We start from the raw sequence: 14,074 nt of genomic DNA, 5'->3' as shown, positions 1-14,074 counted from the left end.
TGAAATCAATTTCCTTTTTTGTTCGATCCTGGTCAAATTCAAATCAATTTAACTTTGGTGTATGGTAGTTTCAGCAATTACCGGACCAGATCGATCTTCCATCAATGGCTCACACTTCATCCCAACAAAAGCAGCATTAGTATTCCATTTGTTATATAGAAAACCCAAACACTTCATGCAGCAGATGAAGTGAATCCGATCCATCGCTTGTGCCCATAAATATAGTACGCAATGACTTCTTTCATATTCCAATTCTGATCCGTCCTCACTTGCTTTCATTTAATAGAAATTTAATATAGATCGAATTTGATATTTAGTAATAAATTTAAAAATTATATATAATTTTTTTTTATTTGGTCATTCACTCTCTTAGTTGACAATAATAATCAATAGAAAAAAATATAAATATAATTGATAAAATATTAAAAATATTTAAATATCATATAGAAAATAAAAATCACATCTACATTATATAAGTTAAGAGGTACAAATTAATAAGACAAAAATCAGCTCGATTTTAATTGAATTGAGCTCGAATTATTCAAATATTTTATTGAGTTAAATTTAAATTTTTTAATTTTTGGCTCGAAAAAATTACGATCGAATTGAATCTTACTAGTAAAATTTATATTCAAACTTAATCAATAAATAAATATTTTTAAATTTAGTTTTAGATATTATAATTTAAAATTTATATCTCTACTTAACATGGATTTAACCTGATTAAATAAGCTAAAAATTCTTTAAAAAAAATATAACAATTAATTTTATTTGGTTTTGTCAAAACCTCTACCTAGTGGATATTAAGTGCATAAATAATTCCAAATTTGACCTTTGTATTGATTCAAAATTTTCAAATTGTTACGAGTGAGTAGCTACTAATTTAGAATATACCCATCTCCAAATAGGATTTAAAAAAAAAAAAATTGACAACAAAAACATATATGCCCATACATAATAATACTAATAGCATCCCGCTTGTCATTTCCATATTATATTATACCTTCTAATAATGGACCAATGCTCAATCTCTATTTCTATCCATTAGTTCCCTTCTCTACGAGTCCCAACAATTCCACGTATATCACACGCTCATGTAGCCATGACTCCACCACTTGCTCCATTCTCCACCTCAGATAAAAGAAATAAAATGAAAAATCTAATTTTTCATTCCAGAATAATATTCCACGTAATTTCCACGTCATATATTCTTGTCTTTTCCCTCCACTTGTCCGATTTGTAATTAAATATAAATATAAAAATGTTTAATATTTTTAAATTTCACTACTCTTAACACACACCCACATTCTCTCTCGCGTTTACGTAAAAAAAAAAGAAATGAAGCTACACGGTGGCTTCATCTATAAACCACCACAACCACCGCCGTGCAAATGCGTGTCGCCTTCACCGGAGCTACACCTCCGCCATCAATTTAATTCCCGTCGCAACTTTACTCTCTTAGTCCGTTGTACTTCTGCACAAACTCAAAACGCAACTAGACGTAGCGTTTTACTAACTCCACTCCTCGCTCTCGGCGCCTCCGTCCTCCTCCAATCCTCCGCCTCCTCTTCTAAAGCCGAACCTTCTTCTCCCCCGCCTCCAGCTCCGCCGTCTCCGGCGGCGGGAGCGGCTGCGGCGGAGATAAATTCGAGAATATACGATGCGACGGTAATAGGAGAACCGATGGCGGTAGGTAAAGATAAGAGAAAAGTATGGGAGAAGTTAACGAATGCGAGAATAGTGTATTTAGGTGAAGCAGAACAAGTACCTGTAAAAGATGATAAAGAATTAGAGCTTGAAATTTTTAAGAACTTGACAAAACGGTGCGTTGAGAATGAGAAGTCTATTTCTTTAGCTATGGAAATGTTTCCTTGTGATTTGCAGCCGCAGGTTAATCAGTTTATTGATGGAAGGTATAATTTTTTTTATTTGTTTTGTTTATTAGTAATTTGGAATGTGTTAAAGCAGTGTTTGGAAAGGATAACAATGTAATGCAGTCAATTCTCATGTTTGGAAAGTCAATTGTTGCTAGAATTCAATTAAACTAGGCATTTTGAAAGGAAAAAAAAATTGTGTCAGAGTTGACATGATTTTTCTAGCATTGATATGAATTGAATTCTCGCACATCATTTATTCCGAACAACGCCTAAGTTTGGAAAGTCTAAAAAATTATGAATTCAGTTCAATAGAATTCTATTGTGTCAGTTCTCATGTTTGGGAAGTCATAGTTGCTAGAAGTTAGTTCTTTCACCTTAGATTTGAAAGAAATGAAATCATGCCAAAAATGACAATTCAGTTCTTGCAGGTGATTTATTCCAAAACAAGTAATTACATGTTTGGATATAGAGAGATTGTTTGTATTGAGGCGTGTGTGTGTTTGGTGGCAGGATAGATGGAGAAACGCTGAAGTCTTATTTGACACACTGGCCAGTTCAAGGATGGCAGGAATATGAGCCTCTTTTGAATTATTGTCGTGATAATAGAGTTAGGATTGTTGCTTGTGGTACACCACTTAAGGTAACTAATTCCTATGAGTACTTCAAGGCAAGATTTTTCATTTTGCTTTATGCAATTGAAAACAAATAAAATAATGATTATAATGAATAGCTAAAAATAATATATCTTTCTAGAAGAAATGCTATTATGCATGTTTTGATTGGAACTGATTGCATGCCATGGTCGATTTTGTCTCATGTACTTGTTATGCATTTAGTTGTATGGACTGGTAGAATTATGGCCTATTGAAGAACAGGGACAGACTTTTTTTTCCTACCCAAATGTCATCATTTCACTGCATTTAGTTTGTTCTCTTGGTTCATGAACATTTCTAGTTTAACATGGTAGAATGTTCTGATCCTTCTAAAATTTATAGGTCATACGGACAGTCCAAGCTGAAGGCATTCGTGGGCTACCAAAAGCTGATCGTAAACTATATGCTCCCCCAGCTGGTTCTGGCTTCATCTCAGGATTCACTTCTATTTCACGCAGGTCAATTGACATGAATTATCCATATCAATCTGTTCCATTTGGGCCAAGTTCATACTTATCTGCACAAGCAAGAGTAGTCGAGGATTATACTATGTCCCAAATTATATTACAAGCAGTGGCAGATGGAGGTGCCACTGGTATGCTTGTGGTGGTGACAGGAGCAAGCCATGTTATGTATGGGCCAAGAGGCACTGGTCTTCCAGCAAGAATTTCAAAGAAGATGCAGAAAAAGAACCAAGTGGTCATATTACTTGATCCTGAAAGGCAATCCATGCGAAGAGAGGGAGAAGTTCCTGTTGCTGACTTTTTGTGGTATTCTGCTGCCAGACCCTGCAGCAGAAACTGTTTTGATCGTGCTGAAATTGCTCGAGTAATGAATGCTGCTGGTAGGAGGCGAGATGCCCTACCGCAGGTAAGCCAAAGTTTATATATTACAAGAGCTAAATCTTTCCTGGTATCTTTTCATTTAACGACTGCCTATACGCATTGCATATGTTAATGGGGAAGAGAGGTGTAAAATGCTGTTGGTTTTGAGTTCCCTAGTTAATTTTTAAAATTTTCTTACATAGGCTACCATATATCTGAGGATGTCCTTTCTTCTAAGGAAACAATATTCTGCTATGCATATCAGGATCTTCAGAAAGGACTTGACCTTGGTTTAGTATCACCAGAAGTACTGCAGAATTTCTTCGATCTAGAGCAATATCCTCTTCTTAAGGAACTAACTCATCGTTTCCAGGTATAGTTGTTTTTGGAAGTGGAAAACTTTGTTTTGTAGTTCAGCATGAGATTCTGCAGAATAGATCAATTGATGATAGTGAAGGTAATGCTTCGACTTGACCATTGCTGTTTTTGATGCAGGGTTTCAGGGAAAGACTATTGGCAGATCCAAAATTCTTGCATAGATTAGCTATAGAAGAAGCCATATCGATGACAACTACTCTCTTAGCACAGTATGAAAGGCGTAAAGAAAATTTTTTTGAAGAGCTTGACTATGTAATTACAGACACGGTCAGGGGAACTGTGGTTGATTTTTTCACTGTTTGGTTGCCTGCCCCAACTCTGTCATTCCTTTCATATGCTGATGAGACGAGTGTTCCTGATAACATTGATGCCTTAAAAGGTCTCCTTGGTTCCATACCTGATAATGCATTTCAAAAAACTCTTCCTGGGAAGGACTGGAATCTCAATCACAGACTTGCATCTGTGCTTTTTGGTGGTCTGAAACTTTCTAGTGTCGGATTTATCTCCAGCATCGGTGCTGTGGCTGCCTCAAATACTTTATACACGATCCGAAAATTTCTTAATCCAGCATTGGTTACTGACCAACGAACTAGGAGATCACCGATACTTAAAACAGCATTGGTTTATAGTTGCTTCCTTGGAACGTCAGCAAATCTGCGCTACCAGGTAGAGCATAGAGATAATTCTTGACACATAAGCTTGGGATTTTCAATTAAATTTTTTTGAACTATAAACTCCATTGCAAATTGTTTTAGCATTCTGTTCATTTATCATCACAGAATGATTGTTTATTTTCATTCAGTGAATGGAAACCTAAGGTATTGATAGGTAGTATGGTAATGACAGCATTTTTGCAGTCTATAATCTTTGCGTTTTTTAAATTTTTATAAGTATTCTTTTAATATTTTGACGGTTAACAATTATCATGCAGATTATTGCTGGACTAATCGAGCATCGGATTTCTGATGAGTTTTCTTCCCAGACATTACTTGTAAATATGCTATCATTTATTGTTCGGACAATAAACTCCTACTGGGGAACACAGGTTAGAATCCTCCTTGTTTGCTTCAAGTTCTAGCATAAGCAGAGCTATAACCTATTTATCAACTTCCAGAAAGTTTGTTTGAAGTTCTACATCTTCCTGGAATTATATAGTCAATGATGGTTAACTTGTGTATATTCTGATCTAAAGATGAAGGCTGCTAATGAGATGGTGAAACTTCAGTACACTGCGGGAATCTAATTCTTTCATCTCTATAAGCATGCAATGCAGTGGCAGGGCTTGGTTCCCATTCATGTGAACCTGTTCTGCAAAGCTGATAGACTACTATGTGCGGTATCATTAGTTAGTCCTAACTTTTATTCTGAGCCCTTGCCAACAAGCAAAAATGGCATTGAACTCGACCTTTTTAGGGTCTTCTTTAGCATGGCAATGAGCTTAATGTTATTCTTGATAACATCAATTTGTCCAGGTCCGAGCTTTTCTATGCTGCTGTCCCATCCCCCAATTTTCCAACACAACCAACAATGACTTTTTTTTTTAAAAAATTGCCATGTTTATAATAAATTTAATTTTTTCTTTGCTTTAAATTCTGCAGCAATGGGTCGATCTTGCCCGGTTTTCAGGACTGCAAAGTAAGAAGGATAAACCATCATCCTCTTATCAGGCTCTGGCTTCGACTACCAATGCTATAGACGGATCTAACACTTCAGAGAATGCTGGTATAGATGAAATCAAGAATCATTAAGGTGATTTTTCCACTTCCATTTCGTCAAGACTAATTTGTAAAGTATTCTTCCAAAGCTGCTGAGAAAGACTGGACAGGAACAGAATTTTTTTTCTGCTTATATCTTCCATTACCTTTACATAGATCTTTCCATATAATTCCTTCAAATTTTGGCAAAAATGAGGTCTACACACTAGATATAGTTGCATAGCACATGGATTAACATTCCATGTGAGCTTTATGTAAAAACTCCAGCTATATTTGCCTTGACAGAATGAATGGCATAAATGCTGTTCCATTCTAAGCAATTATTCCAAGAGGAATTTTTGTCTATTTTTACTTGATAATGAATATTGGCATTTTAGTTCCATAAGTGAAATTTATTGACGGGATTGTTTTCTAGGTGGCGTCCATAGTTCAAATTAATATGATTTAAATTATTTCTTGCAAGTCATATAAACTTGTAAGCAGAGACACAATTGTAAAATTGGTAATTTCTGATTAGAAAAGGGTTTTATGTTTTTTGTTGGTTAATAATTTCTAAAATTGTAGGAGCAGAGTGTTTATCATCATTTGATTCCCAAACTGCTTGCTCATTATTTGGGTTTTTGTATCTCTATCTTTTACTGCTACGGCACTTTGGTTATTGTCTGGCACATAGGCTCTCTGAATATCTTTTCTTTATATACCCCTTTGTACCTTCGTCCTACCAATAAAAACTAAAATCGTCAAATGTTTTTCCCAGAATGTGTGTCCCTTGGTTAAACCGCTCTTGGCTCCATGAAATCCAAATTCAAGCTGCCTCTTTGGAATGAGATTCCCATCACTGAAGGCTATTCCTGTGTCCTTAAAACCATATTCGATTCAAATACCATTCATACTTCAAAACCATAAACTTTTCTTCACCTACAAACCTTGCTACTTGGTGATGTGAGAAAAACTTGGATTATTTATAATATGATTTTATGAAAATATATGCTCATATGATGTTAAATGAAATAATTTCGTCCATCACAAGATGCTTTATGATGTGTCTGTGTGTGGATATATTGTTTATTAGTTAGTCTAATTTCGGCTCAACTTACCTTTGACTCTGCCCCTTTGCCAGTTTGATGCCCAGTTTGAGTTTGAAACTTTAGTGCTAAGCAAAGCTTAGATGCATATGAATGTCCTATGGAATTGTATCTGAAAGTTTTCTAATAATACAACATAATCTTGCCTTCAATTACGGAAGTATTAAAAGTGCAGAATATAATATAAAAAATTCTAAGGAAACTTTATGACAAGAGTCTTCTACATCAGATTCTAGAATCAATCTAGATTCTGCTCCACATGCATCTGATCAAGTAGCTTTTGCTTAACCTTTTCAAGGGCAAGTTCTAGGTTCTTTAGCTGCATCACAAAGTGAACCTTGAATATAATTATATTAAGAAACAGTTAGTAAGAAATCATGGTAAATTAGCTACTTGTAATTACCTCTTGTTTGGCAAATCTATTACAAAGGAATAACCCACTAAAGAGATCAAAGCTATCCTTTGTAGTGTCATCTTTCTGCGAAAAATAAAAAAAAGATGCGTTGCTTATTCTTCATGTAATTGTTATTTGTTCTTGTTTTAATTGAGTAGAACTCAGAATAAAAAGAAAGGAAAAGTAATCCATCCTACTAATCGAACTAGTGTCTCAAAGCCTTTTGTACTCATAGGTGTGGACTTGATCTCCATTTCTGAAAAAATCCTATAACATCGGAAGAAGCTTAAGTTATTATGTTTTGCTTCTCTAGCCATCATCTATGCTCAAATAGAAAAACATTTTACCTGCCTATAGTGTGAGTAAGAAACTGACTTTTGGCAGCCATTCTGTCATGTTCTTCACAAGACATCTCCAACATTCTGCAACCCTGATCAATATATAAACAGTGATGTGTACCACAATCTCAAATTGATAAACTTGCAAATGCTGTTCTGAATTATATCATGCAACAGCAAATCTATGAATATGCTATTGGAATTTAGATGATGTTGCTTCTGAAATAGATATTGGATATCAATCAACTGTGCTTTCCAATTTAGGTCTTGTTACTTGGTTCAAGGGTTCACCATGTTAATTAATACTTTCTTCTGAAAGTGCACGGTGGCGGGTATCGTAATATTATAGCAACTGGCCAAGTTTTGTTGGGTTTTACAAGCTTTTCATGCGTTAATGTTTTCTTTTTCTTTTTTCTTTTTTTTTTTCTTTTTCTGTCTGTCATTTTCTTCTTGTTATCTGGCAATAGCTAGATGAATTATGAGCATATAACTACATATGAGGCAGTTTTCAGTTAGTTAGAACAGTCTGATTATGTATGGTTGTGATGATGCTAACGTATTTCATCTGCTAAGATCCAACTCTAGACTACTTTTTGTTTTTGGTCGCATATGCTTTTAGGACTCGGAGCCATGAACATTTAATTAGTGAAGATGACATATATCTGCTTCCCAATTCTCTTTGTTAGGTCATTGGTCTAGCTTGGCTAATGCTTAGTCTAGTACATCAAGCCTGTCAATTTCTTAGCTGGATATCCTCATGCAGTCTTTCTTTCTTGCACTACTCTTATACTTGTCCAGTTTGCCACATTCTTCCGATTTCTCCTAAAGCAGTTTCTGGGAATTGCTAGAAAATTCAGCTTCTTCCAGAAATTATGAAGAAGATAAGCCGAAAAGAAACTGTGCTGGAGGGGGGCTTTACTTCACTGTTTAGCTTAAAGTAATATCTAAACCAGCTTTAGGACAAAAGCTAGAATTATCTTGGTAATGGCATGATGAAGAAAAAACAAAGGACTTACCTCAGTCTCGAATATTTTTAGAAAACTTGAGCATGTAGCTTCATCTCTTACTCGAACCTTGTCATATACAAAAGCTAGGTCTTTCCACCCATGTTTTCCACTCTCTGGTCCGAACATGGGGTGAGTACACAGTATGTCCGATTCTTCTGGCAGTACCTAATAAGGGTTCACATGCATTTTCAAACACTTATCAGGGATATAGTGACATGCAAGAAACTCTCAGCTCTATTTAAAATGATGGGTTCAGGGAAGTACTTTCGTTAGAACATCTCTTGGGTACTCTTTAACTGATAGAACATCGGCAAAGAGAGTTCGCTGTCGTTTCAGACTATGGAGTGGCATTGAGTTGAGCACCTCTTGTAGAGATAGGATTGATGTGCATATCAAAATAACATCGTTATCAGCTTCAAGAAATTTGATAACATCCCTAGCAGTGAATAAACAGAATTATTCAGGATGAAATATTTCAGTAGAAGCTTTTTTCAGATGCAAGCAAATGAAGCTACGGAATCGTTGTAGTTACCTGAAGTATGAGATACCCAAATCTTCACAGAGGTGAGAGTGATCTGAACGAGAAGTTGCCCTTAGTGTATGTCCTTGTTTGATCATGGTTTTTGCCAAGAACTGCCCAAAGCGCCCAAAGCCAATTATACCTATTTTCAGGCTTCTTCTTGTTGTCGACGGCGGCGGCGGCGACATGGTTTTGTTATTGTTTGAGAGATTTAGAGAATATATAGCATGGGATGAAATGAGGGGGAAGTGCTCTGGTTTAGAGTTGATTTCAAAGGATCCTTTTGTGACTAGAAATAAAAGCCTAGAAAATATATTTGGACTGACATACTTGGAAATCCATCTATTATTCATTAGGTTATTTAGAAATTTCTGGGTTTTTATCTTTATCTTCTGGTGACTGGACGTGCGAGGTGGCCACAGGCGAAGCCATTATTTAAGAAACTGAACCGTGGGATTTGGAGTTTTGTGGATCCCAGTTTCCCTGGGTCATTAGTCGGTTAAAATGAACTCACCCTTCCATTTCCTTTTTCTTGCGCTCCTGCTTGACTGAGTTAATTAATCCCACTTCTCCAGGCCAGCAATAGTTGTTTTAGGTATGTTAAATTTCTATTGACAGAGGTCAGGTTTTGAATTAAAACCCCCCAGATTTTGTCCTAACCGGGACAAAAACAACTATTTTGGGTTGAATGCAACTTTATTTACAGTTTGTTTTTGGATGGTCAGAGAGAGAGAGAGAGAGAGAGAGAGAGAGAGAAGTACGTGTGAATTATACAAAACCAAAAGGAAATATGAAAGGAACTATTTTGGATGGTTGAAAGCAACTTGGTTTACAATTCTTACCTAATTTTAAGTGTACGTTGTTACATATCCACCACACCCATAAATAATTAATTTATGTTTATTAATTTTAAACGATGAAATATGTCTAATTATTTAATATCAAAGTATAAAATATTTACATATATGTATTTTTTTTTATTAATTATGATGTAGATGCCAAATTTAAGTAGGAAACTCTCAAATAGAGTAAGACAAGTTCAAATAGAATGTTGTGGTGATAAATTATCAACAGATTTGTTTCCAATTTCGTATTATAATTCTTCACACATGAACTTTATTTCTAAAAATTAACTGTTTTTTTTGTTGATTAGGTGTTTTATTAATTTTAGAGATAAAATTGATAACACGTTGAAAAGACTATGTAACAATTTCAAAATGACCTTTATGTCCATTCTTTCAAGAGTATTAATAAACTTTGATTGCAAGGAGTGAGAATCCACGTCTCTTGCATTACGAGAAAGACGCCTTGAACAGTCCAGTGATGACCTACAACGAATATATATTGCCTAAAAATCTCTTACACAATTGGGGTTGCTTATGGAATATAATGATTTGGATTCAGAAAACGTAAACAATAATTATGCCATTAGCTTATGGAGTACTGATATGACAAATTAACTGGGAATTCTTAACATCTGTACTATTTCAAAAGGATATATGGACAATTTCCAGGAATAACAGGAAACATAAATTTAAAACATCTGCGCTATTTCTTTTTCCTTTTCTTTTTTGGGTGTTTTAAAGATTGCCTGCACTATGGAATAGGGGTCTCTGAAGTATGAATCACTAGCACAGAGGAGAAACTCTATCCCTCGTTACGATCCATGGAGATACTCCATGAATTATCTTCCGGAACAACATGAGCTCGTGATTCCCTTTTGCTCGCTCTTATTCTTTGTTGTTGCACCACTAACACTGATGCAGTTGTCTTCAGATCGGGAGAGGCAAGCATGTCACCGATGATGCCTAGCTCAGGGCACTCGCTCCAATCTTCAAGACCAGTAAAAAGAGGAGAATCCTGATGATATCTCCCTACCAAAATTAAATCAAAGTAGTTTACAAGCTTTCCTATACATTGAGATAGCCCCAGCCCATCTCTCACAACTTCTTCAACATACAAAAATCGGTCATTTCCTACGTTAGCTTGCTTATACTGAAAGATTAGCTCACTGTCTCGCTTCCTTTCTATGCTATTTTCGTTCCCGAAAAGAAGGAATCGGATAACTGTCAATATCACAGAGTCATGCCTCGCCATTCTAGCTCCATAAGCTAGTGATTCTGCATCATCTGGTCCACCAAGGAAGATGACAGCAACCTTGAATTTCATCTTACTAGAGACGATATTCAATGGCCCTTTTAGGATTCCACGGTCCACTAGTATTCCAACAGAGGATGGAGCCCTTTCAAGGACGTTGGAGTTCAATCGTCGGATACAAGTATTTGTCGACTCGACATTTCCATCAATAGCCCATTTCTTATGAAACGGCATAATCAAGATACTAGCTCTCCTGTCGACTGCCAATCTGAAAATGTCGAGGTGCATCATATCGAATGAAGAGATTGAGGTGAATGATTGGATGGTGGTGCGACCCTCATTGTGTTGCCCATACACTCTCAAGGCGTTGAGAATTCTACTTGCAGCAGATGTTTCCTTATTATGCGCCTGGTTGTCATTTGATATCAAGATCGGAATACTCCGGCCTACGAGGTCGATGAGGACCAAGGCAATGACGGCAATAGGACTCTCCTCAGTGGCATTGGATATTTCTAGAAGGTTGACAAGCGTAGGAACATTCTCAGAATTGTGTACGCAAACTAGCATCCGAAGCTCCGAATCTTGCTTAGAATGTTGGATGGTACTTCTCCTAAATGGTTGGGATTGCTTTGTAGGATCATAGAGGTATCTTACTAACGGAGTTATAATTGCTGTTGTTAGTACTACTGACATTATACACAAACTGAACTCTTCTTGTTGTAAAATCTGCAATAAACAAGAGTTGTCAGGTTAGTTATTCCAGGATCTGTAGTCAAGAAAAAGGAACATTTGCTCTTTTTGCTACATCATATGACATTTGACTAATCAGACCTTGTTCTCCTTCCAGAAGTTATAAATACAGAGATCGAGGATGCCCTTCGAGTTCAAAATCATCGAAAGCACGAAAGCTTCTTTTGTAGGTATTTTCATATACATTGCTGCACTCATTACTGCTACTGTCTTTATCAGTATTCCAAAGACAATGACAGACCCTATAATCCATATCTCCTTCATATTAATTGTTAAGAAATTGGTTTGAAGACCACTAATGGCAAGGTATGTTGGGTAAAGAAATCCTGCGACAAAAGTGTCTAGTCTTGTGACCAAAGCTGCACCTAAAGGAGGTCCTTCCGGCACAATCATGCCAAAAATTGCCGGTCCGAAGAGGTAATGCTGTCCTATAACCTCACTTACAAATCCAAGTATAAGGGCTGTAATGATGACAAAAAATACATACTTCTGATCGACAGGTTTCCCTACTGGTATGTAGCTTATCATCGTCAATATCACTGGCCTGATGACAAACAAAATAAAAGAAGCTACTCCAACAGTTGTTAAAATTGCCCCCAAAAATATCATTTGGTGACTAGTGATCTTTCTTCCAGCCACAAATGACATTGTTACCATGAGTACATTTAATACGTCGGTAAATACTGCTATAGCGAGGGATAGGCGACCGACATCTGTGTTCTGGAGCTTCAGCTCAGTTATCAGATAAGAAACAACTGAGATACCTGTAAAAGCTTGAGCCATAGCTATTAATACAAGACCATTATGCAGGGTCTCATCCATTTCTACATACTTCCTCAACACCATGGCCAATATGATGCTAAAAAACATTGTTATAGAGAAGGCTATAGTAGCTATAAACATTGCCACTCGTCCTGGCCGCAGTATCATTGCAGGATCTTGCCTTACTGCAATCAAGAAATGGTAGAACATATTTCCAAATGATGCCAATGTCGCCAATGTCATATACCCTTCTCGAGGAAACAGGGTATGTGCTGCTTCCTTGTTTTGCCCTAGAACTGATGGCCCAAGTAAAATACCCGCCTGCATATATTCATGTCATGTGTGCGAGCTATTAACTTTTTGTATATATATATGTAAAAAATCCTGGAAATTTGCAAAGAAGGTATGTGCTTATATATATATATATGTATGAACATGTACATGTAACCAATTAACATGAAAATAAAAGTACTGAAAAAAAAACACATACAATGATTTGGGAAACTACGCTGGTTTGTCCTAGTTGCCGTAGCCAAAGATCGACGAATCTTGAAGCTAGAGAAATAACCACAAGCTGTGATGTGAGGATAACTGTAGGGGCTAAGGCATATTTATTTTGCCAGATACTATAGGATGTTATATACCCCATTTTTCTGCAGACCATTTGGTCGATTGTTAAAGTAACATTGGCCACCATAATTATTGCTATTAGGAAGAAGATAAAGAAAGAACACAAGCAACTGGGAAATAAAGAACATCAAAAGAGATGGAAAAAAGAAGAAGAAGAAGAAAACAAGAATTCTTACACAGAAAGAAAAGCAAATAAGAGAGAAAGAGAGTGGGAGGTAAACCTGATATTATGGGTGTTTTGACCTTCAAGTCTCAGGTTGTTATTAGCAGGTGGTCTACGAGTTAATAGCAACAGAAATCTATCATTTTTTTCTGGTAGTTTCTTTGTACCAGATTTTATTAGTCTTTCAATACCTATTTTTAGGAGTATTTTCAATTATTAGACCATTATCTCCAATAATTGAGAAATAAACTTTGTAAAGTTGATGTTTAATTAAAACGAATATATAAGACGTTCAGTAAAGTATAAGTATTATTTAATAATTAAATATTAGAATGTAATTTTTTCTATGTAACACCTTTATATTTATTTTTTTTTATTGAATGACATCGGAAAAAATTATTATTATCTAATAAAATATGATAATATTATATTTTAAAAAATTAATTGTCTTATTAATCTTAAACTGACATATAAAATTAAAATTAAATGTTATCATTTTATTGGACGTGTTCGGATTAATGCTATGATCTGTTTCAGGATTTAATAAAGCTGTATTAACAATATCTGAAAACGCAATTAAATCTTCCATTGCTCCCAGCTCAGGGTACTCCGCCCATTGAGATAGTCCTTCAATTACTTGTGGCTTAGTTTCAATTCGTCTCCCCACCATTATAAGGTCGAAATTTCCTTCAATTGAGCGTACCATGGGTGCTATATCTGACCCATTTCTTACTGTATTTTCTATATAAGTAATATTCATGTTCAATGACATTTGTTGTCTCAAGCTTTTTAAAGATTTAAAATCAAGCATATTCTCCCAACTATCGTGTACGATATCATCAGCAGTGAAAAATGCACAGCTGTTACCCTTAGTTCAGGAG

The 14,074-nt window shown here is 35.7% G+C and overlaps 3 protein-coding genes across 6 annotated transcripts; 1 reads left to right on the top strand and 2 right to left on the bottom strand.

Annotated features, from left to right (window-relative positions):
• Nucleotides 1-1,262: 1,262 nt before the first annotated feature.
• On the top strand, nt 1,263-5,861 carry LOC8259489 (protein RETICULATA-RELATED 6, chloroplastic). 2 transcript variants are annotated; one of them, XM_002520759.4, is made up of 7 exons: nt 1,263-1,913; nt 2,388-2,517; nt 2,873-3,400; nt 3,620-3,727; nt 3,850-4,398; nt 4,664-4,777; nt 5,331-5,861. In XM_002520759.4, exons 1-7 carry the CDS (start codon nt 1,339-1,341, stop codon nt 5,478-5,480), a joined length of 2,154 nt encoding a protein of 717 aa, XP_002520805.2. In that variant the 5' UTR covers nt 1,263-1,338; the 3' UTR covers nt 5,481-5,861. The 2 variants fall into 2 exon arrangements, with proteins under 2 accessions (XP_002520805.2, XP_025013403.1); XM_025157635.2 differs by having other exon boundaries at nt 1,313-1,913; nt 2,393-2,517.
• Nucleotides 5,862-6,616: 755 nt separating this feature from the next.
• Nucleotides 6,617-9,496, bottom strand: LOC8259490 (arogenate dehydrogenase 1, chloroplastic). Of its 3 annotated transcripts, none has more exons than XR_007216349.1 (7): nt 8,804-9,494; nt 8,536-8,707; nt 8,281-8,436; nt 7,278-7,356; nt 7,124-7,193; nt 6,936-7,010; nt 6,617-6,851 (listed from the first exon to the last, which is right to left on the bottom strand). XR_007216349.1 is itself a non-coding variant. In XM_015720283.3 (7 exons), the coding sequence occupies exons 1-7, from the start codon at nt 9,142-9,144 to the stop codon at nt 6,771-6,773; spliced, it is 978 nt and encodes a 325-aa protein (XP_015575769.2). In that variant the 5' UTR covers nt 9,145-9,492; the 3' UTR covers nt 6,617-6,770. The 3 variants fall into 3 exon arrangements, 2 of the variants coding, with proteins under 2 accessions (XP_015575769.2, XP_015575770.2); XM_015720283.3 differs by having other exon boundaries at nt 7,274-7,356; nt 8,804-9,492; XM_015720284.3 differs by lacking the exon at nt 7,124-7,193 and having other exon boundaries at nt 7,274-7,356; nt 8,804-9,496.
• Nucleotides 9,497-10,258: 762 nt separating this feature from the next.
• Nucleotides 10,259-13,097, bottom strand: LOC8259491 (cation/H(+) antiporter 15). Its single transcript, XM_015720243.2, has 3 exons — nt 12,891-13,097; nt 11,720-12,721; nt 10,259-11,614 (listed from the first exon to the last, which is right to left on the bottom strand). The coding sequence occupies exons 1-3, from the start codon at nt 13,095-13,097 to the stop codon at nt 10,439-10,441; spliced, it is 2,385 nt and encodes a 794-aa protein (XP_015575729.2). The 3' UTR covers nt 10,259-10,438.
• Between the last annotated feature and the right edge of the window lie 977 nt (nt 13,098-14,074).

This window comes from Ricinus communis, chromosome 6 (assembly GCF_019578655.1).
Source record: "Ricinus communis isolate WT05 ecotype wild-type chromosome 6, ASM1957865v1, whole genome shotgun sequence".
Classification (NCBI taxonomy): Eukaryota; Viridiplantae; Streptophyta; class Magnoliopsida; order Malpighiales; family Euphorbiaceae; genus Ricinus; species Ricinus communis.
This window is presented reverse-complemented; position numbering and strand designations above follow the sequence as displayed.